Source organism: Bubalus bubalis, chromosome 3, assembly GCF_019923935.1.
Source record: "Bubalus bubalis isolate 160015118507 breed Murrah chromosome 3, NDDB_SH_1, whole genome shotgun sequence".
Lineage (NCBI taxonomy): Eukaryota > Metazoa > Chordata > Mammalia > Artiodactyla > Bovidae > Bubalus > Bubalus bubalis.
Genome location: NC_059159.1, coordinates 17,949,319 through 17,975,467, shown reverse-complemented (window position 1 = coordinate 17,975,467; position 26,149 = coordinate 17,949,319). Strand labels below are relative to the sequence as shown.

Below are 26,149 nucleotides of genomic sequence, written 5' to 3'. Positions count from 1 at the left end.
GCGCCTATTATTTGCCAGACACTGGGCTAAGGACCTTGACCGCATCCTTTCTTCATCCTCACAACAACCCAGAGGGGAAGGTGTCATCATCCCCATTTTACAGATATGGAAACTGAGACTCAGAGGAGCTAAAGTGACTGATCCAAGCCAACAGAAAGAAAGCAGAGCCCAGGTGTGAACTGAGTGCTGTCTCTGCACCCTTGGCCGCCTCACTTACAAAGAGAAGCCCCTTCCCCTGCAGTCTCTTTGGGGAGGATAAGGATGGAGGAGCTGAGGTGTTCTCCACCATCAACCACCCTGCAGTGCTTAGTCCGACTTTGGATCCTGGCTCCACCCCTTCTCAACTGTATGACCTCAAGAAACTTACTTAACCTCTCTGTGATTCAGTTTCCTCATCTGTAAAATGGGGGAAATACAAGCACCTACTGCATGGGATTGAGTTTAGATTAAAAGAAAATCCAGGTAAGCAGCTTCTCAGTGAATGGGAGTTGCCATCAGATTCTGTGGGTGCCTGTGTGGTCCAGGCGTCTGTCCGCTGGCCCCAGGGGATGGGCCAGGGCCAGAGGAGACTGTTAGGCCAGGGCTGCTCTTCCGGCTTCAACCAGCATTTCTCACCTCACTGGTATCTCCACCTTTCCCCATTTCCCAGAGCCCCGAGGAACCAGCCCCCAGCCGACAGGCATCCCACTGGCAAAGGCCTGGTGAGTCAGTGACTCAGGTCAGACTGCTGTTGCCCAGCCCATCCCACAACTCAGCCCCAGGCTTAGGGTGAGGCCCAGATGAAATAACATGCAGGAATGCGTGCTGAAAACTGCCAAGTACACAGACAGGCATGAGCTTTGAGCTCTCCTGGGACTGTTTCTCCCCCACGGGTGTGGAGGAGACAGACAAAGGGAGAAGCCCCAGGCTCGGGCTGACATCCTGCCAAGTGCCAGACAGGCCTTGCACAAGTGGGTCAGCCAGACAGTGGACAAGGGGCCCCTAACCTGCCAGCCTGCCACTTCCTATTCTGAACCTTCCTCTCTTTCCCAGGTCTGGCATCTTTGAGAGAGCTGGATGCTTCCTGACCTTAGGTATGCTGAGGGAATTGTTAGAATTTTCTAGTTGGAAAAAGGAAGTGGCACCAAAATTACAGCAGTGAATAGGGAGATGGCTCAACAGGGGCATCCGGATGTTGTAAATGGTGAGGGTGTTTTATGACCAGAGGGTTCTTTGTATTTGTGGTCATCTTGAGGTTTAATTTTCTCCATGTAGTTAATTAAATACATAACACCGAGGGCAGGGGTGAGAATGAGGTAACCAGTAAAAAAGCAAAAGTGAAGCTAATATTGGGACTTCTCTAAGCTAATGTGGTCCAGTGGTGAAGATTCTGTGCTTCCAATGCAGGGGGTGCCGGTTTGATCCCTGGTGGGGAAACTAAGATCCCATATGCAACATGGCCAAAAAAAGAGAAAGAGAACCAAAGTGAAGGTAACAGATGTTTTTCATCCCCAGGGGGTGGAGGCCAGGGTGGTACAGGTTCCGAGAATTACGTTCTCTCGGCTCTGATGGGGACATATGAGGAGACAGCATGGCTGCCAGGCCTGGGTCTTGAGAGAAGTAAACAGCTACTTCCTCTGTGTCTGTGTCTTGTCTTAACAGAAATCTGTGCCTTTGGGAGAAAGCCGAGTCCACACCTCTTGAGGCAGACCCTGACCGAATGAATTAGGGGCAGAAGGTGAGGCCTTAGGAAAGGGAAGGGGCACCATCTAAGCGACTGGTGGGTTCTGTTTCCTTTAGTCCTCACTGCCCGGAGACAGACACTGTAATTAACCCCCCTTCACGGACACGGAGCCTGGTGGGCTGCTGTCTATGGGGTCGCACAGAGTCAGACACGACTGAAGCGACTTAGCAGCAGCAGCATGGACAAGGAAACGGGAAGCAGAAGAGTTTGCTCAGGGTAACACAGCTATGTAAGTAGATAAGCTCAGCTGAAGAAGAGGAAAATCTGAAAGACTGCAGAATACATCATATTTAAAAGCATTTGGTGAACATCAAAAAGTATCTAAGATGTAATACTAACTGAACAAACATGTTATAAAGCATATAAGCCCAGAATGATTCCAAAAGTAACAAAAAGTAGACGCTTGTATGCCTGGAAAAGGTTGACTGCTCCCAGGGGGAAGTGTACCAGCTGGCTGGCCCATTCATCCATCCATTATCCATCCATCCATCATCCATCCATCCATCATCTACCCATCTACATTCATCCATCCACCCATCTATACATCCATCCACATATCTACCATCCATCCATTCATATCCATCCACCAAGCCACCCCTCAACCCATGCATGCAACTACCCACCTAACCCATCCATCCATCCTCTATATCTAACCTATTCTATCATTTCTGCCTATCTATCTATGCTGGCGCTCTAAGCAGTTTTATCTGTGCCCATGGGGAGCTGCAGTGAACCATCCTGATTCCCACCTGAGGACCAAGGCAGGCATGGACAGAGCTCTGCCCAGGGGCTGTAGACCAGCACCAAATTACTTTCTTGGTCAGCTCCCCCACATCATGGAGCCTAAACTAGTGACCCTGGCTTCTCTAGAGCCAAACTCCCCCAAACATATGAATGGCAGCAGCAAAGAGGAGCGACCCCTTCTCTGTCACTCAGCAGCGCTGTATGGCTATGACAGGCTGGGCTCAAGACTTACCAGGCGCTTGGTGAGGTCCCAGTTGTGGATGATCCTGGCCGGGATCACTGAGACATCGTCTTGATGGCAGATGTCACAGTAATAGAGGCCAGAGAAGGCACAGAGCTTGGGTCGCACAAATGAGAAGCCGATCTGCCGCGAGCAGCCTGCGGAGAGGAACAGGGGGAGGGTGAGCAGCAGTGGGGCCACAGTCAGCTCCTGAGCAACACAGGAGCCGCCGAGGCAAAGGGCCTGCTAGCTAGGGAATGCAGCCAGATTAGAAAGGAGAGCATGAAGATAAAAACAACCGCCATTCATATTCCCACCAATCAGAATCAACTCTGGTAATTAATCTATACGACAAAACACTGTAAGAATTATTGTCACTGTTTCCCAGCTGAAGAAACTGATGCACAGAGAGGTTAGGAAACCTGCCCACTCACACCACGAATGGGTGCACAGCTGGAGTCAAGTTTGGGTCAGGTTGGAGCAGAGCCTGAGTTCTCTTATTCCTAACTGCCTCTGTTCAATGTTTCCATGGCTTGTCCACCAATCACAGCCTCCGCTAAGCTCACCCCTCCACCGGGGCCCAGAAATGGAAGCAGGGAGTCAAAGTCTTGGCAAGGAGCTGGGGACATGGGGCTGGACATAGAGGTGGTGGACATGGCCTGAAGCCAGGGCCTGTTACCTTGGGATGGGGCACAGGGCCCAGCTTCAGTCCCTCTGCTGGAGCCCCCCAAAGCAGGGTGCAGAGGGGATCAAAGTAGGGTGTGCCCAGGGCACCAGAGGCAGGGCTCAAATCCTGAGCACAGGCCCTGCCTCCTACAGGGCTAGGGGGTATCCCTTCAGCCTCTTGGAGACTAGAAGGGCTGATTCTTTGGTGTATGCGCTGTCTCATTCTGACCCTCACTGAATTTTTGCAAGGCTCCAATTCAGCTACTATTTGCTACTTTGTGGGGTTATTACAAAGTTTAAGTGAGGTTTTGAAAGTAAACTATGAGATACAAGCCAGATGTCAGAGGCTGGTGGCCTGGCCACAGAGCTCTGTGGGCAGAAAGAAGGCCCAAGCTCCCCAGTTTCAGTCTGGCTGGCTCGGGGCTGGCGGGGGTAGGAGGGATAATGGTGGCAGGTGTGGGGAAAGCTGCCTGCTAGCATCCACAGCCCCAGTGCGGAAGCCCTCCTCCTAGCCCTGGGGGCCTGGCCTCCTCTCTGAACCTGGAGCCCGTGGGTTAAAGGGCAAAGTGTGCGTGTTAGGAGCTGGCAGGTGGGGGAGGAGGGCAAAGGGTGAACAGGGGCTTGAAGACTTTTTTCTGCAAGAAGCTCTGCTCTGCATAGCTTCTCCATCCTCCGGGGGTGGAAGGAGGAGGGGGACCAACCACAGACCACTTCCTTCAGATGCTTGAAGCAGGCTTTCCCCTCCAGTCCCACATGCTCCACCCCAACGGGACGGCTCCTAGACGGCGCACAGCTGCGTCTCCCCGTGCAGCAGGGCCACCTCCTCACAGTTCAGCTGAAGGGCCCAGGCTGAAGGAAATGGGTGTCTGGATTGAGGAGAAGACCTAGAAATGGGATGTGAGCAAGGGAGTATCATGCAGCCTTGAAAGCACGGGACTGGAGAGGCCGTGTGTGTGCCTGGCTAAGAGCACAGGTTCTGGGGCCACTGAGTCCTCTTCCGGCTCCACCATCGCTCGCTGTGTGAACCTGGGACAGGTACTCACCAGTCCTGTGACTCAGTTTCCTCAGCTATAAATAGAGACAAATCCCAACGGGGTTGTTGTCAGGATTAAATGAGACAATCCAAAGAAAGCATCTGGCCCAGTGCCTGGCATGGGAGGACTGGATCTGATCATGCTAATGACAGAGCAGATGTACTGACGTAGAAGAGTGTGCATAACATATTCCTAACTGGATTAAAGCCAAGCTGCAGAACAACAGATATAGCTGAGCTGTCTAAAATCGTGGCCACAAGCCACAGGTGCCCATTTAAATATATTATTAAAAAGGATTTCCCAGGTGGCTCAGTGGTAAAGAATCTGCCTGCCAATGCGGGAGACCCAGGAGCCATGGGGTCGAAGAAGCCCCTGGGTCGAGAAGATGCCCTGGAGGAGGAAATGGCACCCCACTCCAATATTCTTGCCTGGAAAATTCCATGGACAGAGGAGCCTGGCGGGTTGCAGTCCACGGGACTGCAAAGAGTCAGACACGACTGAGCATGCACACACACACATTATTAAAGCCAAATGAAAATTCAGTTCCTTCCACACCAGGAAGCCACACGAAATATGCAGTAGCCACACGTGGCTTGTAGCTACGCTACTGGATGGCACAGAGTCTAGAACATTGTCATCGTCACAGAAAGTTCTGTTGGCCAGCAAGTAGTATGAGCCTATTTTTGTAATTAAATACCTGTGCACACTTGTAAAAGCTTGCAAAAATATTTGAAGCCCTGGCTCCAGAAGAATATAATATGATCATGGAACAGCCTAATTTGCTGCAACATCCCCAAGGCAGTATGGGGGTGCCTGTGGGGAGCAGGAAGGAGTGCAGAGCCTAGAGCAGGAGGAACCCCAGTGCGGGCAGGCTGGAGGTGGGGGGACAGGGAGTCAGCACCTGCACAGAAGCAGCCCTGGGAGTCGAGGCCTTTCTCTGTGGGGATGGCCACCAGGTACTGCAGCAGGAAGCCGTTCTCCCGCGTGGCGAACTTCAGCACCTCCTGACAGCTTTCATCCAGACTGCCGCCGAGGGTCACCGCCTCCTCAGCCGTCTCCAGGTAGGACGCCAGGACCTTGCGTAGCACCTCCCTCCACAGGGCGGCCTCCTCGGCATTCCCGGCCTGCAGCTTCAGGATGGCCTTGGCCGTAATGATTTTGAAGAAGGCTGGGCCCCCGAGGCTCGTGTCAGGCAGGATATCGCGGATGGTCTCGACCCCGTGGCTGTCACTTAACATCTTCTCGTTGTTTCTCACGCGGAAGCACTTGAGGGACTCCAAGGACAGGGAGAAGATGTAGGGCATCCACGTGCGGTCCGTGTACAGGTAGAGAAGGGACTCTTTGATAGCGTCGGGCTCAGGCACCTGGGAGAAGGACCAGTTGAACTGCGGGCCCTGGGGGGTTTCAGCCTCTATGTGCAGGTCCGAGGGGGCTGGGTGGCCACCCTGGGGGACCTCTGGGGGGTCCTCGGGCTCCTCCGGGTACTGGATGGTCACCCAGTCGTCCTCCTGTAGCGGCCGGCACTTCTGCAGCACCTCGCGCACCCGGTCCAGCCAGTCCTCGGCTTCATCCCGGGACGAGGCGCGCAGGGTCAGCTTCTTGCCGGAGAAGAGCAGCTCGAAGCGGCCGTCGCTGTGGGCCGGCCCCACGGACTCACAGCGCAGCAGTGAGCAGGTCTCCACGCAGGTGCGCTCCTTGCCGCTCAGGAAGAGGCGCAACTCCAGCGGGGAGAGCTCGCAGAAGTATTCCTTCCAGATTCCCATGGCCCCCCGCCGCTCCACTGTGCCCAGCTTCAGGAGTCCCCGGAATGGGTTGGACAGCCCTGCAGGCAGAAAGAGGCATTTTAGATGATAGGCCTGCCCCTTCGCCACCCTGGATAATCTCTGGGGCCCGAGTCCTGTCGTGGGTGTGGACTCCGTGACCACCCGGAGAACATAGGCCACCGCCGGCTGGATAGGAACGTATTTTGAGAGCCTCCCTCCTACCCTCACCCCAGCTGATGACTGTGTTCTTGAATTTCACTGAGAAAAGAAAAGCACTTCAACAATCACCTCCGTGTGCGTGTCACTACACCCTCCCCTTCCAGCATCTGCACCCACACTCTGAGTCCCGTCGCTGGGGATGAACTGACTGTGCTTCTGTCTGAGGCCAGCCTCCCATCTGTGCAATTGTGCAGGGGTCCCCCCAGCACCACCCCGCCTACTCAAGGACAAGGACGTCTCTCCAGCAATCTTTTCTGCCCCTTCTGCGTCACTGTCTTCTCCCTCTCTCCTGGATCATTCCCATCAGCTCACAAACTCGCTGTTATTTCTCCCAGCATTAAAAATATCTCTCGACTCTACTCGCATCTCTAATTACCACCCTGGGTCTCTGTCCCCTTTACAGAAACCCCCCTGAGGAGGTGTGGGAATGTCTCTGGGACCCCCTCCTTCTATTCTTTCTTGAACGTCCTCCGAGCAGCCTTCTGTCCCGAGTCCACAGAATCTGCCCTTGGCAAGGCTACCAGGCCCTCATTGTTGCCAAGTCCTAAGGCTAGTCGTTGGTCCCCATCTGGCCTGGCCCATCAGCATCACTGCACACAGCAGAGCCCCCCTTTCCTGGGGTCTTCTCTGCCATCACTGGCCCCCCTCTCCTGTCTCCTGGATGCTCCCTCCTCTCACTGGCCTCTTCATGGAGGCCCTGGGCTTGGCCCTGGTTCTCTTCTCTACTAATACCCACTTTTCCTAGCTGATCTTCCCTGGTCTTGGGGCTTTATGCCAACAACTCCTCAGTTTTCATCTCCAGCCTGGACCTCGCCCTTGAGCTTTAGATTCTGATCTCCATCTGCTCCGTGTATGTCTAATAGGCTTCTCAAAGTTGACACGTCCAAAAATGTGTTCCTGATTCTCCCACTCCAAACCCACTTCTCTCCTGATGTTCTTCGTCTAGTAAAATGGCAAACTTCATCCTCCCAGATGCTTGGGCTAAAAACTTGGGAGCTATCCTTGATTTTTTTTTTTTCCTTTCACACCCCACATCTAATCTATCAGCAAATCCTCTTGGTATATCCAGAGCCTTTCTCCACTTCTCACCGCCTCCACCACTATCACAGGGGCTTGGTCCACCATCATTTCTGGCCGGGCTTATGGCTGTGGCCTCCTGACTGGTCTATGCCCCCCTGAAGCCCCTCAAGAAATGAGCCAGGATGACTCCCCTGGAGAGTCCCCCAAGTCAGATCACGTCTCTCTCAGAGCAAAAGCCAACGTCCTTACTGTGGCCCACGAGGCCCCCCATCACTCTGACCTCATCTCTAGCCACCCCCTTCCCTACAACGATCGCCTTGTGCCTCTCTCCCCACCTTTCCAGTCTCCTCAAATGTCACCTAATTTGTGAGGCCTTCCTTGGCCAGCCTTTATTTATTTATTTACTTTCTGGCCGTGCTGTGCAGCTTGCAGGATCTTCATTCCCTGAACAGGGATTAAATGTGGGCCCCAGCAGTGAAAGTGTGGCGTCCTAACCATTGGACCATGAGGGAAGTCCCTGCCCTGGCCATCCTTTATGACATAGTACCCTGCCCACCTCCCCAGTTTACTATTCCCCACAGGAATGATCACCCGCCCCACTATATGTTTACTTGTTCATCTGCTTATTTCCTGTCTCTCACACTAGAATACAACTCCTATGAAGATAAGGACCTGGCCTGGTTTCCTGTTGTGTCCCCAGCACCTAGAATAGTACCTGGCACATCGCAGGTGCCCAATAAGTATCTGTTGAGTAGGAAGTGTGTCTACCACACACAGCCCAAGGCTCCCTGATCCCTGGGGGCTAGCCATCTTCCTGAACAAGGGGGTCCAAAGGACACACAATTCTCTCTCCCAGCTTGAACTAGCCTTAGAGATTTCAAATCATTGTGTAGGGTCTTCCTATCCTTCCGGGTACCTGATGATGCAGGCATAAAGCACACCTTCTCTGGTATGGTTGTAACCATCACATGTGCTGAAAGAAAAACCTAACAGGAGGTGGCATGGAAACCAGGGCTGTGCCCAGACTCCCTGAACCAGGGCCCCAGAAACCCAGCCAGCATCCTCCGCTGCTGCTGCTGCTGCTAAGTCGCTTCAGTCGTGTCTGACTCTGTGCGACCCCATAGACGGCAGCCCACCAGGCTCCCCCTTCCCTGGGATTCTCCAGGCAAGAACACTGGAGTGGGTTGCCATTTCCTTCTCCAATGCATGAAAGTGAAAAGTGAAAGTGAAGTTGCTCAGTCCGACTCTTAGTGTCCGACTCCTAGCGGCCCCATGGACCGCAGCCTACCGGGCTCCTCCGTCCGTGGAATTTTCCAGGCAAGAGCACTGGAGTGGGGTGCCATTGCTGCTGGGTCACTGCAAACAGAGAATGAGGCGACAAACAGATTGACCCTAGCACACACTTGCACATTTGTTTGTTTCTGAGGGTTACAGAAAAATTAGGTTATGGTTGTTTAATGCTTTACGGAATTTCATAGGGTGTGGAGGTCGAGCTGGCCTCCTTGTGAACTGCACACAGAGGACACTGAACAAACTACAGATCTGAAAAACCCCACCAGAGCTGCTAAATAAACCATCTGCGAGAAGGGCCTTAGGGAGGAGCAGCTGAAACATCTGAGCCTTCTTTCCTTCTGGGGTCATACTCCTAAGATTATCTTATGTATCTCACATATAATCTTATGGATAATCATTAAGATTTATAGGAGAGTTTCAGGAAAGCTATTTTCCATTCTCGTGTATGAAACAGTATTCGTGTACTCTGCAGGCAGTTTTGAGCATTACTTTCTTAAGATTTTGAGAGTGGATGTATCTGTGTGGCTGATTCACTTTGCGGTACATCTGAAACTAACACGGCATAGTAAATCAACTATATTCCAATAAAAATAAAAAAAAAGATTTTATGAGAAAATACAGCACTCTTCCCGAAATGCCTTCCTGAATTACTCTGCAAGGGTGCTCCTTATTACATTTTGGGATGAGGTTTTTCTTGGGAGAAGATACCACCCAATCAGTAACGCAAAAGAACTGCTCTTCGAAAGGCACTGCTCATGCGCAGCGCGGCACCGGAAGCCCGCGGAGCCGCCTACCCATCTGCCGGCGATGCACCACCCTGAAGCTCCTGTGCTCCGGCGCCGGCGCGTCCCTGCTTCTCCCGCTTCCTGGGGAAGGCGCGCAAGCTTTGTCTAAGGCCTCCATGGAGCAGCTTCGTCGTGGTTCTTGCAGGAGGAGGCCAGGCCTTGACTCGGGAATCCCTCTGGGAGAAGCTGTGGCGGCATCAGAAGGACTGTCTCTGGGCTGTTCCCGGGGAGGCCGGTAGAAGTCATCTTCTGAGATCCAACTCTTGCTTTTCTATTGGGAAAGAAGGAAAGGCAGGTTTGTTTGTTTTTAAAAACACCTTTATTGAGACACTATTCACACCATAAAATTAAACCATTTAAAGTGTATAATTCAGGGACTTCCCTGGCAGTCCAGTGCTTACGACTCCTGCCCAGGGGGAGTGGGTTCCATCCCTGATTGGGGAACTAAGATCTAGCATGATGTGAACAACAACAAAAAAAAGTGTGTAATTCGGTAGTTTTAGCATATTCATGGAGTTGTGCAACCATCAGCACAATCTATGTTTAGAACATTTTCATTGTTCCATAAGGAAGCCCCATCAGCAGCCACTCCCGGTTTCCCCTCAACCACTCCAGTTCTAGGCAATCAATAATCTACTTTCTGTTTCCATGTGTGAGGACTCAGTCGGGTCCAGCTCTTTGTGACCCTATGGACTGTAGCCTGGCAGGCTCCTCTGTCCATGGGATTCTCCAGGCAAGAACACTGGAGTGGCTTGCCATTTCCTCCTCCAGGGGATCTTCCTAACCCAGGGATCAAACTCACCTTTCTTATGTCTCTGCATTGCAGACAGATTCTTTACCCCTGCACCACTTGGGAAACCCCCTCTGTTTCCTTAGGTTCGCCCATTTTGAATATGTATAAATGAAATTTTATGACATGTGGTCTTTTGAAACTGGTTTCTTTCCCTTAGCATGATGTTTTCAAGGTTTATCCATGTCCCGGCATGTATCATTACTTTATTCCTTTTTATTACCAAGTAATATTCCAATTATGGATTTATCATGTTTTATATATCCACTCCTCAGAAGATGGACATATGAGTAGTTTTCTACTTTTTGGCAATTATGAATAATGCTGCAGAGAACCTTGATGGAAAAGTTTTTCTGTGGACGCATGTTTTCTATTCTCTTGGTACACACCTAGGAGTGGAATGGATGGATAATATGATAACAAAAAAGATCTTAATGACCCAGATGACCACGATGGTGTGATCACTCACCTAGAGCCAGACATCCTGGAATACGAAGTCAACTGGGCCTTAGGAAGCATCACTACAAACAAAGCTAGTGGAGGTGATGGAACTCCAGCTGAGTTATTTTAAATCCTAAAAGATGATGCTGTGAAAGTGCTGCACTCAATATGCCAGCAAATTTGGAAAACTCAGCAGTGGCCCAGGATTGGAAAAGGTCAGTTTTCATTCCAATCTCAAAGAAAGGCAATGTCAAAGAATGCTCAAAGTACTACACGATTGTACTCATCTCACACACTAGCAAAGTGATGCTCAAAATTCTCCAAGCCAGGCTCCAACAGTACGTGAACTGAGAACTTCCAGGTGTTCGAGCTGGATTTAGAAAAGGCAGAGGAACCAGAGATCAAATTGCCAACATCTGTTGGATCATAGAAAAAGCAAAAGGATTCCAGAAAAAATCTGCTTCATTGACTATGCTAAAGCCTTTGACTGTGTGCATTACAACAAATTGTGAAAAATTCTTCAAGACACGGGAATACCAGACCATCTTACCTGCCTCCTGAGAAACCTGTATACAGGTCAAGAAGCAACAGTTAGAACCAGATATAGAACAACAGACTGGTTCCAAATCGGGAAAGGAGTACATCAAGACTACATATTGTCATTCTGCTTATTTAACTTATATGCAGAGTACATCATGAGAAACGCTGGGCTGAATGAAGCACAAACTGGAATCAAGATTGCCGGGAGAAATATCAATAGCCTCAGATATGCAGATGATACCACCCTTATGGCAGAAAGCTAAGAGGAACTAAAGAACCTCTTTTTGATAGTGAAAGAGAGTGAAAAAGCTGACTTAAAACTCAACATTCAAAAAATGAAGATCATGGCATCTGGTCCCATCATTTCCTAGCAAATAGATGCGGAAACAGTGGAAACAGTGACAGACTTTATTTTCTTGGGCTGCAAAATCACTGCAGATGATGACTGCAGCCATGAAATAAAAAGACGCTTGGTCCTTGAAAGAAAAGCTATGACCAACCTAGACAGCATATTAAAAAGCAGAGACATTACTTTGCCAACAAAGGTCCGTCTAGTCAAAGCTATGGTTTTTCCAGTAGCCATGTATGGATGTGAGAGTTGGACCATAAAGAAAGCTGAGTGCCGAAGAATTAATGCTTCTGAACTGTGGTGTTGGAGGAGACTCTTGAGAGTCCTTTGGACTGCAAGGAGATACAGCCAGTCAATCCTAAAGGAAATCAATCCTGAATATTCATTGGAAGGATTGATGCTGAAGCTGAAGCTCCAATACTTTGGCCATCTGATGCAAAGAACTAACTCATTAGAAAAGACCCTGATGCTAGGAAAGATTGAAGGTGGGAGGAGAAGGGGACGACAGAAGATGGGATGTTGGATGGCATCACAGATGCCATTCAAACTCAATGGACATGAGTTTGAGCAAGCTCTGGGAGTTGGTGATGGACAGGGAAGCCTGGCATGCTGCAGTCCATGAGGTCACAAAGAGTTGGACACAACTAAGCAATTGAACTCAACTGATACCTACGTCTAACATTTGAGGAATTTCCAAACTGTTTTCCTAAGTGGCTGTACCATTTTACCTTCCCACCAGCAATGTATGAGGGTTCCAGTTTTTCCACATCCTCTCCATCATTATTATTTGTACTTTTGATTATAGTCAGATGAATGTATGGCTACAATATGCAATGCACACTTATGCTTTTGGTTTGCATTTCTCTGATGTCTAAAAACACTGGGCATGTTTTCATATGCTTTTTGGTCATTTGTATATTTTCTCTGGAGAAAGGTCTATTCAAATCCTTTGCTGATTTTCAAATTGGTTTATTTGTTCTTTTGTCGTGTTATGGGTTGAATTGTGTGTGTCTCCCCCACAACCCTGCAAAAGATACGCTGGAATCCTCCCCGCCCCAGTACCTTAGAATGTGACCTTATCTGGAAAGTAGAGTTGTTGCAAATGTGTTAAGATGAGGTCATACTGGGGTACGGTGGGCCCTTCACCCAGTGTGACCGATCTACTTATAAGAGGAGAAAAGAGAACACACAGAGAACACCGAGCGAAGCCAGAGATCCAGAGGGAGAGCCCCACGTGGTGACAGAGGCGGGGGCTGCAGTGATGTGTCTACAAGCCGGGGAGTGCCCAGGGCTCCTGGCGACACTACAGGCTGAGAGAAAGGCGTGGAGCAGATTCTTCCTCAGAACCTCCCGAAGGAACCAACCCTGCCAGCATCTGGACTGTGCACTTCTGGCCTCCAGAACCATCAGATACACCAGTTGCCCCTTATCTATGGTTTCAGTTACCCACAGCCAACTATATTTTCCACAAAAACATTAAGTGGCAAATTCCAGAAATACATCATTCACAAGTTTTGCACTGTGACCCTTCTGAGTAGTGTGATGAAACCTCTCATCGTCCTTCTCCATCCTGCCTGGGTCATGAATCACCCCTTTGTCCCGCCATTAGTCACTTTGTGAGTAGCCCTCTTGGTTATCAGATCGTCCACCGTGGTATCGCAGTGCTTGTGTTCATGGAACCCTGATTTACTTAATAAGGGCCCCAAGCACAAGACGAGTGATGCTGGCAATTCGGATCTGCCAGAGAAGCCGTAAAGTGCTTTCTTTAAGTAACACAGTAAAAGTTCTCGACTAAATAAGGAAAGAAAGAAAGGATATTCAAAAGTTGTTAAGATCTACAGTAAGAAAGGGTCTTCTATCTGTGAGATTATGAAGAAAGAAAAATAAATTTGTGCCAGCTTTGTTGCTGCACCTCAAACTACAGAAGCTATACCCATAGCACGTGAATAAGTGCCTAAAGTTAAGATGGAAAAGGCATTACATTGGTACAGTAAGATATTCGGGGGGCTGAGAGGTCACATTCACGTAACTTTTGTTACAGAACACTGTTATACTTGCTCTATTTTATTATTGTTAATCTTTTACTGTGCCTAATTTTTTTAATAGATTTTTTTGATGTGGACCATTTTCAGAGTTTTTATTGAGTTTGTTACAATATTGCTTCTGTTTTCTGTTTTGATTTTTTGGTCACCAGGCATGTGGGACCTTAGCCGCCCAACCAGGGATTGAACCTGCACCCGCTGTGTTGGAAGGTGAAATCCTAAGCGCTGGACCACTAGGGATGGCCCTCACTGTGCCTAATTTATAAATTAAACTTTTTCACTGGTATGTGTGTATGGGAAAAAATATAGTATATATAGGGTTTGGTACTATCCAATTTCAGGCATCCACTGTGGATCTTAGAACATGTCCCTGTGGATAAGGGGTAACCACTCTAATACATTTCTGTGTTTGCAAGCCATCCAGTGTATAGTCCTTTGTTACAGAAGCTGCTGCTGCTGCTAAGTTGCTTCAGTCGTGTCCGACTCTGTGCGACCCCATAGATGGCAGCCCACCAGGCTCCCCCGTCCCTGGGATTCTCCAGGCAAGAACACTGGAGTGGGTTGCCATTTCCTTCTCCAGTGCATGAAAGTGAAGAGTGAAAGTGAAGTCGCTCAGTCGTGCCTGACTCTTAGCGACCCCACGGACTGCAGCCTACCAGGCTCCTCTGTCCATGGATTATCCAGGCAAGAGTACTGGAGTGGGGTGCCATTGCCTTCTCCGTTCACAGAATAATCAATCATATATCAAATCATCACAAAAATACTATAAATATCTTACAACTTTGTAAATTATACTCAATAAAGTTGAAAAAAAATTTTTAAGATATTTTAAAAAGTCTATTTAAAAAATAATGATGAGGAGGAGGATGAAAGCTAATGCTTGGAGCCAGGAACTGGACTAAAAGCTTGATATGTATTAATTCATTTAATTCTCACAAGAAGCCCTAGGAAGCAAATACAAGTTGCAAGGTTTCTTTCTAAGTTCAGGGTACTAGGCCCATATAAGATACATGATCTGCAAATAATTTCTCCAGTTCTGTGAGTTACCTTTTAACTTTTTTGATAGTGCCCTTTAAGGCTTCCCTGGCAACTCAGAGGTTAAAGCGTCTGCCTGCAATGTGGGAGACCCGGGTTCAATCCCTGGGTCAGGAAGATCCCCTGGAGAAGAGAATGGCAACCCACTCCAGTATTCTTCCCTGGAGAATCCCATGGACAGAGGAGCCGGTAGGCTACAGTCCACGGGGTCGAAAAGAGACACGACTGAGTGACTTCACTTTCACTTTTCACTTTGTTTAAGGCAGAAAATTTTTAAATTTTGATGAAGTCCAGTTTATCTGTTTTTTCTTTTGTCTCTATGCTTTTGGTATCACACTTAAGAACCCACTGCCTGGGCCTTCCCTGGTGGACCAGTGGTTAAGAATCCACCTTCCAATGCAGGTGACGCAGGTTCAACCCTTGGTCAGGGAACTAAGCTCTCATGTGCCACAGGGCAACTAAGGCAGCATGCCACAACTAGAGATCCCCCATGCTGCAATGAACAGCCTGCATGTGGCAATGAAAGGGTTCCACGTGCTGTGGCTAGGACTTGATGCAGCCAAATACATAAATACATAAACATTAAAAAAAAAAATGATTGCCTAAGCCGAGGTTACAAAGATTGACTCCTATGTTTTCTGCAAAGAGGTTTACAGTTTTAGCTTTTATGCCTAGATCTGTGATCAGTTTTGAGTAAATTTTTGTATATGGTGTGAAGAAAGGATCCACCTTTAGCACGTGGATATCCAGTTGTCCCAGCACCATTTGTTAAAGGATGTTGAATTTTTCAGTGCTGCTTGTAGGGTTTGAGATGGAGGAGGCATGGGCAGGCAAGACCCAGAGATATCACTAGCTCCTCTGCATCTACTTCCCATTTCTGAGCAGGTCCCCAAGGCTCCAGGCAGCCAGGCCATGCCCCTTCCCTTCTGCTGCTATCTCCCCGAATCTGATGTTGCTCACTGGGCTGACAGAAGTGCGATGGGGGTCAGGAGGCTCGTGGGAATGAATTCTGGCTCTTTTTCTTCACTATTTCAAGTGTTCCCTGTCTTTTTGTGCCTAAGCGTCATGGGAGAGCAGAGGCAGGGAAGCTGGCTGGATGCCCTCAGTGGCTGTCTACACAGAGGAAGTGAGTCACCCAAGGGCTGCAACCAGCCCGGCTGTTGTGTTAAGTGCCAAAAACCTCACCCTGATGTTGCTATTTCCAACCCCTAAATTAAGACTGCCCTCCCCACTCCCACAGACAGGGAAGGGGAGCAGGGCTGGAGCTGCCCAGAACGTCAGAAGCATTGGTTTGAACAGCTTAATCCATTCAGATGCTGTTGAGTTCCTTAAGCCAAGAGTGGTGAGTTCTGAGTCAGGAGCTTGGTGGCAGGGAGGCTCACAGAGCTTGGCTTCCAAAGCTTCTTCCAAAACCCTCAGAACCAGCAGGTGCTTCCTTCTGCCAGTGACAGGACAATGTGTCAATCAGGGTGACTGCCAGGGACCACTCACAACTCAGGATCCTGAACAAAGCCTGTCTAAGTCATCAAGACGCAGGGGAACTCCCTAAGGAAAATGGGCTGCAGGAGCAATCCCATGGCCATCCAGGGAAATTCCTGGAGCCTGGCGCATACAACCAGGGAAACCCTTATGGGAGAGACCACTCTTCCTTAACTCAGCTCAGAGGTCATTCATCACCTCCTCCTGGAAGCTGTCCTTACTCATCCTCAGCCTACACCCCCTCCAACCCACCCCCAGGTAGGTTTGAGATCCCTTCTGGGCTCCTATGGCATTTTACGCTTACCTCCATCCTAGCACCTACAAAGCTGTTTGGAATGGTCATTCTTTGTGCCTGGCACAGAGTTATAAAAGATGAGGGGGGGTACTTCCCTAGTGGTCCAGTGGCTAAGACTCTGCACTCGCTAAGCAGGGGACCTGGGTTCGATCCTCGGTCAGGGAACTAGATTCCACATGCCACAACTAAAGATCCCACATGCTGAGACTAAGACCTGATGCAGTACTAAGACCCAACACAGTACAAAAATAAATAAATATATATTTTTAAAAAAGATAAGGTGGGAATTCCCTGGTGGTCCAGTGGTTGGGACCTGGTGCTTTTCACTGCTGAGGGCCCAGGGTTCAGTCCCTAGTTGAGGAATTAAGATCCCACAAGTCACAGGCATAGCATGGTCCCCCCAAAACTCAAAAAGATGAGGGAATAAATCTTGACTATCCAAATGTTTTCAATGTAAGATAACAAAGGTGGGGTGAGGAAACAAGGAAGGAGACAGATGTGGATTCTGTGATGCTGTACGCTGCTGTACCATAACTGTGCTTATTTCACATGCTAGCAAGGTTATGTTCAAAATCTTTCAACGTAGCTGCATGGACCGAGAACTTCCAGATGTACAAGCTGGGTTTCAAAGAGGCAGAGGAACCAGAGAGCAAATTGCCAACACTTACTGGATCGAAAAACATCTACTTCTGCTTTACTGACTATGCTAAAGCTTTTGAATGTGTGGATCACAGCAAACTGTGGAAAATTCTTAAAGAGACTGGAGTACGAGACCTGCCTCCCAAGAAACTTGTATGCAGGTCAGGAAGCAGCAGTTAGAACTGGATATACAACTGATTGGTTCAAAATTGGGAAAGGAGTGAGTCAAGGCTGTATATTGTCACCCTGCTTATTTAACTTAGAGTACATCATGCAAAATGCTGGACTGGATGAATCACAAATTGGAATCAAGACTGCTAGGAGAAATATCATCAACCTTACATATGCAGACAATACCACTCTAGTGGAAGAACATGAAGAGGAACTAAAGAGCCTCTTGAAGAGGATGAAAGAGGAGAGTAAAAAAGCTGGCTTGAAATTCAACATTCAAAAAACTAAGATCGTGGCACCGGGTCCCATCACTTCATGGCAAATAGAAGGGGAAAAAGTGGAAGCAGTGACAGATTTTATTTTCTTGGGCTCCAAAATCACTTTGGACAGCGATTGCAGCCATGAAATTAAAAGACGTTTGCTCCTTGGCAGGAAAGCTATGACAAACCTAGACAGCATATTAAAAAACACAGACAGCACTTTGCCAACAAAGGTCTGTATAGTCAAAGCTACTGTTTTTCCAGTAGTTATGTATGGATGTGAGAGCTGGACCATAAAGAAGGCTGAGTGCCAAAGAACTGATGCTTTCAAATAGTGGTGCTGGAGAAAATTCTTGAGACTTCCTTGGACTATATGGAAATCAAACCAGTCAATCCTAAAGGAATCCAGCCCTGAACATTCATTGGAAGGACTGCTGCTGAAACTGAAGCTCCAGTACTTTGACCACCTGATGTGAAAAGCCAACTCATTGGAAAAGATCCTGATGCTGGGCAAGAGTAAAGGCAAAAGGAGAAGGGGGCAGCAGAGGATGAAGTGGTTGGAGAGCATCACGACACAATGGACTTGAATCTGAGCAAATTCCCAGAGACGGTGGAGGACAGAGGAGCCTGGCATGCTGCAGTCCATGACTTAGCGACTGAACAACAACATGCTCACTGGTGAGGGCCTCTCTCTCCAAGGAGGAGAGGGAGACTGCTGGGAAGTGTCCACACGTGGCCCAGTGACCACAGGCCACCCACCAGGAAATAAGACTCTGGGGAAAACCGTTTGTTCTCTTAAGCAATAGAGAAAAACAGTGGGAACGCTGGGTCCTTGGAGCTTCTGCACATGAGCCTGGACTGAGCTCTATAGCTGTGCCCCACTCCAGGATCCCGAGTTATTACAGGGAGGGGGAAGCACACCACTGTGCCCCCTCCCCACCTTCCTGCCTCCTGCTCACTCAGGGGCCCCCATCTGGCCTGTTCCCTGTGGGGGGAGATCACCATTGACCCAGGATCTAAGCCAGAGCAGCACCTGCCACTAGCACCCAAGACGGAAGAATGCCACATGGAGTTACTACAGGTACCGGGATGCTATGCACAACAGCTGAATCCCTGAGAGGGGTCTGGCAGAGGGGTGAGATGTCAGGTCTCTAGACCACTTTCGAAACATCCCTTTTGTTCAGTCTGTCCTCATCACTTCAGGTGAAAGGACTGCCTGTGGCCTGACTTGGCGGAGCGACCACATTCCAGAGGTCAGTGGTCCCTGAAGGGAGTGATTAGAGCCAAGTCTCAGAAGTCAGACTGTCCTCTGGGAGTCAATCTGAGAAACCAGCTCACGACTTTCCAGATGCCACATACGCAGAGTCACTCCAGTCCTTCCCAGCACTTAACACAAGTGTAATTGTGATGCAGATGGCCTTTGTCTAACCCAGTGTCTGTCTCCAGAGAGCAGGGCCTCTGTCCTGCTCCATCACTCTACCAAGCGTAGTGCTGGGCCCATAGCTGGGGTTCTGAATAAAATTAATTAAAAACAAAGTTTTAAAGCAAGGCTGAATGGCTCTCAGATAAACAGCAATGACTAAGTGACAGCAGCATAGAAAGAGTTGAATCCCAGGGGCAGCATAGGGACTGTCTCCTGGGCAAGGGGGATGGATGGGCACACAGCTGCCCCCTGGGGACAGGCCCCGGGAGGGACCAGCATCTTACACTGGGCTCGGCATCTGGTGCCCTGATGCCATGTTCCCCAAGCAACCCTCCAGCAACCAGACTCCCCTGAGGCTGGCCAGGAGGCAGTGGGTGACCTGGTTGGACTGACCTGCCTGCCCCATGCACCCAGTGGAGCATTCCTCCATGTAAACTTACAAGCTGGCATCTTGAGAGTCTTTGGAGAACTTAAGGACTTCACTGATACCTACTGTCCCTCAGGTACAGTGCTCAGAGCTAAGGGACCAGGCATGGTCTTTTGTATAATGCAGATAATATTCTAGACAGAAATAAGGCAATAAACAAGTAGACAAAGATATAACAGAATCTAACCAAGTGAGGAGTGTCATAAAGTGAAGCAGGTGAGAGGGAAAGAGAGTCACTGGGGAGGGTGTTTTTGAAACAGGGTGGTCAGGGAAGGTTGAACGGACACTGAGGAAAAGCAGCGAGATGGGAAACAGTTCAAGCAGAGGGAACAGCAAGTGTAAAAGCTGGGGGGACTTCCCTGGTGGGCCACTGGTTAAGAATCCACCTGCCAATGCATGGGACACAGGTTCGGTCTCTGGTCCAGGAACCAAGATCCCACATGTCACAGGGCAACTAAGCCTGCAAACCACAACTACTGAAGCCTGACAGCCTAGGGCCCATGTTCCACAAGAGAAGCCACCGCAATGAGAGGCCCATGCACCGCAACAGAGTAGCCCCCGCTCACCGCAACTAGAGAAAGTCTGTGTACAGCAACGAAGACCTAATACAGTCAAAAATAAACAAATAAGTAACCTTATTTTAAAAAATGTAAAAGCCAGGGCTGGAAGGTGCTGGGTTTGTGAGCAGCTGCATGGAGGCTGGGGTGGGGTCGGGGGAGGTGTCAAAACTTGGTTAGCAGAGGAAGATTTTTGTTGACAAAACAAGCTGTCCCGTCCACCAGCTTTGGGACCCCGGCAAGATAGGATGTCTGAGCCTGTAAAGCAGAAGCCAGCCCTGGACAGGAGTGAAGGCACCCCAATCAAGGTCACTCGGGGCAACCCTGTTTGGGGCCCACAGCCGCTGACCCCAGGGGACATCCCTCGCCTTTAGTGGGGGCCACAGAGCCTTTCTCTTCAACCTCAGCGTGTGCTGCTGTTTCCATAGTCACAGCCTTCAGGGCCTTGTGACTTCTGGGCTTGCAGTCACCTTTGGGATAGCAAAAGAGGACAGTCTGATCCACATGTACACGGCTCCATGATTTATAGTTGTATTCAATAAACAGCGCGAGGTCAACCTGACATCCATGTGGAAAACACCGACCTCATACCAGATCTAAATAAGCTCAGGTGGATCATATACCTAATTGTAAAAGGTAAAATAAAAAAGCTTGTAGAAGAAAATACAGGGATTTCCACAGCCTTCATAGCCTTGGGATAGAAAGAGATTTTAAAAATAGACACAAAACACATTGGTTGAAAAACAGAAAGACTGATAGGACTTCCCTGGTGGCCCAGTGGCTGAGACTCCACACTCCCAATGCAGGGGGTCCCAGGTCTGATCCTGGCCAGGGAACCAGACCCCACATGCTGAAACTATTTAAAAAAAAAAAAAAAAAAAGACTCCACATGCCACAATCAAAGCCCAGCATAGCTAAATAATTAATACTAAAAAGATACCATTGAGAGGTTGCAAAGAGTCGGATATGACTAAGCAACTGAAGTGAACTGAACTGGAAGGCCAGCCATAGATTATATGAACATATTTGCTATTATATATATATGTATTTTTTTCTCCAATAAAAGACACATCCATAGTATATAAAGAGCTGCTACAAATCAATAAGGAAAACACAACTCAATTCAATAATGGGACAATGACTTTAAAGAATGCTTCCAAAAAGCAGATGAAAAGGCATCAGTATCATTAGTCATCAGGGAAATGCAAATTAAAACCACACGAGACCCCACTATACACCTACCAGAGTAGCCAGAATGTAAAAGATTGCCAATACCACTGACTATGACGAAGGACAATGAAAATGCTCACATTGCTAATGTGAGTATAAGTTAGTACAAGCCCTTTGAAAACTGTTTGGCAGTATCTCAGTTCAGTCCAGTTCAGTTCAATCTCAGTCACGTCCGCCTCTTTGCGACCCCAAGGACTGCAGCACGCCAGGATTCCCTGTCTAGAGCTCACCACATGGCTACCTAGTGACTTAGCAATTCCATTCTTAGATGCACACCCAGAAACGAATGGAGAAGGCAATGGCACCCCACTCCAGTACTCTTGCCTGGAAAATCCCATGGATGGAGGAGCCTGGTAGGCTGCAGTCCATGGAGTCGCTAAGAGTCAGGCATGACTGAGCGACTTCACTGTCACTTTTCACTTTCATGCGTTGGAGAAGGAAATGGCAACCCACTCCAGTATTCTTGCCTGGAGGATCCCAGGGACAGAGGAGCCTGGTGGGCTGCCGTCTATGGGGTCGCACAGAGTCGGACACGACTGAAGCTACTTAGCAGCAGCAGCAGCAGCAGAAAGAAATACATGGGTTCACTGAAAGGCAAGTATAGGAATGCTCATATCTCCTTTCTTCAAAATAGCCCAAGCCTGAAAATAACTCAAGCGTCTATTACGGGACAGTGAATACATTACGGGAATTGACTCTACGGGACATTGTGATATATTCTATGGGCATCCCAGGTGGCGCCAGTGGTAAAGAATCTGTATTCTTATGGTGGCATACTACAGAACAATGGAAAAGAATCTCAGGCTATAGATGAGGCTCACATATATAACGTTCAGTGAAAGAACTAAAAGAACATATACTATATGATTCTATCTATATAAAGTTCAACAACAGGAAAGACTTTATGGGATACAAGTCAGAACTGTGGTTTCCTTTGGAGTGGGGGTGACAGTGAGTGGAAGAGGGCAGAAGCGAAACTTCTGGTGGCTGGAAATGTTCTATATCTCAATCTGGATGGTGGTTACAGAGTGTATGTGATATATAAGTATCCACTGAGGTGTACATTGAGGATCTGGGTGCTTTAAATACATCATTCCTCAAAAAAATGTTTAAAGGGGAAAGTGGGACAATTCAACAGGTAAATAGCAGTCTTACCAGGGACTTCCCTCGTGGTCCAGTGGTAAAGAATCTGCCTCCTAATGCAAGGGATGTGCGTTTGAGCCCTAGTTGGGGCACCAAGATCCCACATGCCGCTGGGCAACCATGCTTGTGTGCTACAACTAGAGAAGCTCTTGAGCCACAATGAAGACCCAGCACAGCCAATAAATAAATACAAATGTGGGAAAAGTCTTTCCAACAAATGGTGCTCGTATAACTGTATAAGCACACGTTAAAAAATGAAGTCAGGCACCATTCTTTTACCAAATACAAAAATTAACTCTTAAGTGGATCATAGATTTAAAAGTAAGAGATGAAACTATAACATTTAGAACACATGGGAGTAACTTTCCATGACCTTGGATTAGAAAAGGAGTACTTAGAGATGAAACCGAAAGTACAAGCAACAAAAAAGAGACTATATCAAAATTCAAAACGTTTATGCTTTATATGATACCATCAAGAAAGTGAAAAGATAATGCACAGAATGGGAGAAAAATCTGCAAATCATTTATCTAGGAAAGGTCTAGCATCTAGAATACAGAAAAAAACTGTAATTTATTACATAACCCTATTTAAGTCTGGGCAATCTTTTTTGGCCATGGCATGTGGCATGTGGAAATCTTAGTTCCCTGACCAGAGAACCTGTGCCCCCAGCATTGGAAGCAGAGTCTTAACCACTGGACCACTAGGGAATTCCCCAAGAATAAGCAAATGTTTTGAATAGACATTTCTTCAAAGAAAAACACAAATGATAATGAGCACATGAAAAGATGCTCAACATCATTAGTCATCAGGGAAATGTAAATCAAAACCATAATGAGATACCACTTGTATAATAAAAAAACAAAACAGTAAGAACTGTTGGTGATGATGTAGAGAAATACACTGCTGGCTGAAATATAAAACAAGACAACTGCTTTTGGAAAACAGTTTGGCAGTTTCTCAAAAGATTAAATATAGAGATGCAATATGATCCCAAAATTGTACTTTAAGCTATGCACCCAAAAAAGTTAAAAATATATGTCCGAGCAAAAAATTATACATGAATGTTCATAGTAGCATTACTCACAACAGTTAAAAAGTAGGAAAAATGCCAATGTTTATTAACTCATGAATGGATAAATAAAATGTGATACATCCATGTGACGGAATTTACAATGGGATATTAAAAAAAAAAGACAAAGTGCTAATACATGCGACAACATGGATGAACTTTAAAAACATTTTGCTAATTGAAACTAAGCCAATCACAAATGTGATTATATGATTCTATATATGTAACATGTCCAGAACAGGCAAATCTATAGACAGAGTAGATTAGTGGTTGCTTGGGGTTGAGCAAGGTGAGGAGAGGCAGGAGAGCGGGAGGAAAGGACAGGAGTCATTGCTAATGGGTAGGGGGATTCTTTCATGGAAGATGGAAATATTTAAACTTAGACTGTGGTGATGGTTGTACAACTGTGAATAAAAAAAACTTGAATTATACACTTAATTAGGTGAATAGTATGGTATGTGAATTATATCACAATAAAGCTGTTAAAAGAGGGGGTGGGGGTGCCTCCTGTAGTCTATTTCATGGCCCTGGCCCATCCTGAGTTATAGAATCTGGAAGCTACAGGCCAAAGGAGGGATGTTTGTGGATGGAGCTGAAAGAGTAAGACTGTATGCCCAACATGAGCCCCAGACACAGCTGGGATGAGCTCTGGGTTTTGTGCACTCCAGTTCCTACTTCTGCTTTTCATGACCCAAGAACAAATGTGAAATGGCATAAAAACTCGAGTTCACAGTTTGACTACTGCTTCGCTGGGCCCCCCAGTTCCAGCCTCTACCCTCAGGGCTGTTTCCAGGACAGTCCCAGGGCTGGCTTCTTCGGGTCATCAACACACTGGAATAGCTTATTCTAGAACAGTGTCGTCCCACAGAAACACAATGCAAGTCACATAGGTCATCTTAGATGCTCTAGGACCCACATTAAAGAAAGTTAAAAAAAAAAAGGTGAAGTTAATTTTAATAACTTTAATTTTAATTAAAGTTAATTAAAACTTTAATTTTATATTTTATTTAAAATACGTATTTAAAATGCTTTCATTTTAATGTGATCAATAAACACACTTATGGTTGCCAAGAGGAAGGGAAGAGATAGGGAGTTTGGGATGCTATATTTAAAATGGATAACCAACAAGGACCTACATATAGCACATGGAACTCTACTCAATTTTATGTGGCAGCCTATATGGGAGGGGAGTTATGGTGAGAATAAATACATGTATATGTATGGCTGAACCCCTTTGCTGTTCACCTGAAACTATCACAACATTGTTAATCAGCTATACCCCAACACCAAAAAAAAGTTCAAAAATTAAAAAAAAAACACACAGTGGCAAAAAAAAAAAAAAAAAAAAAAAAATCTGCCTTGCAATGTAGGGAACTCGGGTTTGATTCCTGGTTGGGGAACTAAGATCCCACATGCTGTGGAGCAAGCAAGCCCATAAGCCAAAACTAGAGAATCCCTGCACCACAACAAAAGATCCCGCGTGCCGCAACTGAGCCCTGACGCAGCTAAGTAAATAAATAATAACGAGCACCAAGGAGGAAACCAAAGCTCAGCGAGGCATAAGCTGGTGAGTGTCCGTGGTGAAGAGCAGAGCCTGTGGTCGGGAGAGAACTACCTTCTCCATGGCGTGGGTGTGCTGGTGATAGGAGACACCCGTGGGAGGGGATGGGCAAAGAGCCCGGCTCCCATCCACTACTCACACCCCACAGAACATTAGCTCCATCACCACGTTGTGTTAATACCGAACCATGCAAGGCAAGGGGGCTCAGAGGGAGAAGGCAGAGGCCACTTGGGTCACTAGCTGGGGAAACCCTACACTGGCTCTGAGACATGCACCAACACCCCCTCTCCTCCCGTCCCTTCCCCCCAAACTCAGCTTATACCACTCACCGGACTGGTGGGGGACGGAACCGCAAGGCTGAGCCGAGGTCCGCCATCCTCCGGGGGCTTCTGCTGGCAGCTTTCCTGGCTGGCTGCTCTGGTGGCGTCTCTCACGGGACGAGGAGGCTGCTGGCCTGAAGCACTCCCCGAAAGGACAGCTTGGGCAGGGCCCGGCTGCGGCCAGCCCAGGGGGCCGGGCGCCTGGGCAAGCGGCTCCTGCTTGTGGGCCCCATCTCCAGTCCCAGGGGAGGCCTGGGCATGGCAGGGCTCTGCTGTTTCCTCCGAGTGCAGGGACGTGCTGGTGTCGAGGCCAGGGAAGGGCAGCGGGGCCTGCAGCGTGGGAACCTCCGTTTCTCGGCTCAGTCCATTGGCTGGCACAGAGTTTACCTGGGCTTTGCTGAATTCCGACAACACCCTAGAAGTTTTTAAACAAAGAAACCCGTGTGATGGGGCTGTCAGCTGGAATGCCCAAGGCTAAGTGGAAAACTGCCGTTTTGTGATTGAACAAAATAACCCCCTTAGTCATGGCGGTGCTCCCAGCTCCCACACACAGACCCTCCCACCAAAGTTTTTCTCCAGCTGGGACTTGGGCAGGTTCGGTGGCCAGGTGAGTTGTGTGGCCCAGGGTTTCAGGTGACAGAGCTCATAAAGCAGAGAAAAGGACTCGAGGCAAATGGGAACTGCCTGTCTTTTACCCTCTGAGCAGGCTAACTGTGGGTCTGGTGAGTCTGCTCAGCCAAATGGCCGTGTGGCCTGTCCCGCCCCTCACCGACCTTGGCAGAGCCTCAGTGAATGGTGCCTCCGGGCTGGGCTCCAGCACGCTACTCCCTGGGATGTGGGCTGGGGTGAAGTGAGGATCCTTTTTGTCCCCGGAACAGTAACTGGGCAGCAGGGTTGGGGTGACGGGC

General features: G+C 48.2%; 1 protein-coding gene across 4 annotated transcripts in view; it reads right to left on the bottom strand.

The window, feature by feature from the left end:
* Positions 1-26,149, bottom strand: part of PLEKHM1 (pleckstrin homology and RUN domain containing M1) — a 57,800-nt gene that overhangs the window by 10,414 nt on the left and 21,237 nt on the right. For all 4 annotated transcript variants that reach the window (XM_006062241.3, XM_006062242.3, XM_044938870.1 and 1 more), the window contains 4 exons: positions 25,251-25,656; positions 9,477-9,738; positions 5,289-6,209; positions 2,700-2,845 (listed from right to left, as the gene is read on the bottom strand). In XM_006062241.3, coding sequence (XP_006062303.2) covers positions 2,700-2,845; positions 5,289-6,209; positions 9,477-9,738; positions 25,251-25,656 — 1,735 coding nt within the window. The remainder of the gene's footprint in view (positions 1-2,699; positions 2,846-5,288; positions 6,210-9,476; positions 9,739-25,250; positions 25,657-26,149) is intronic.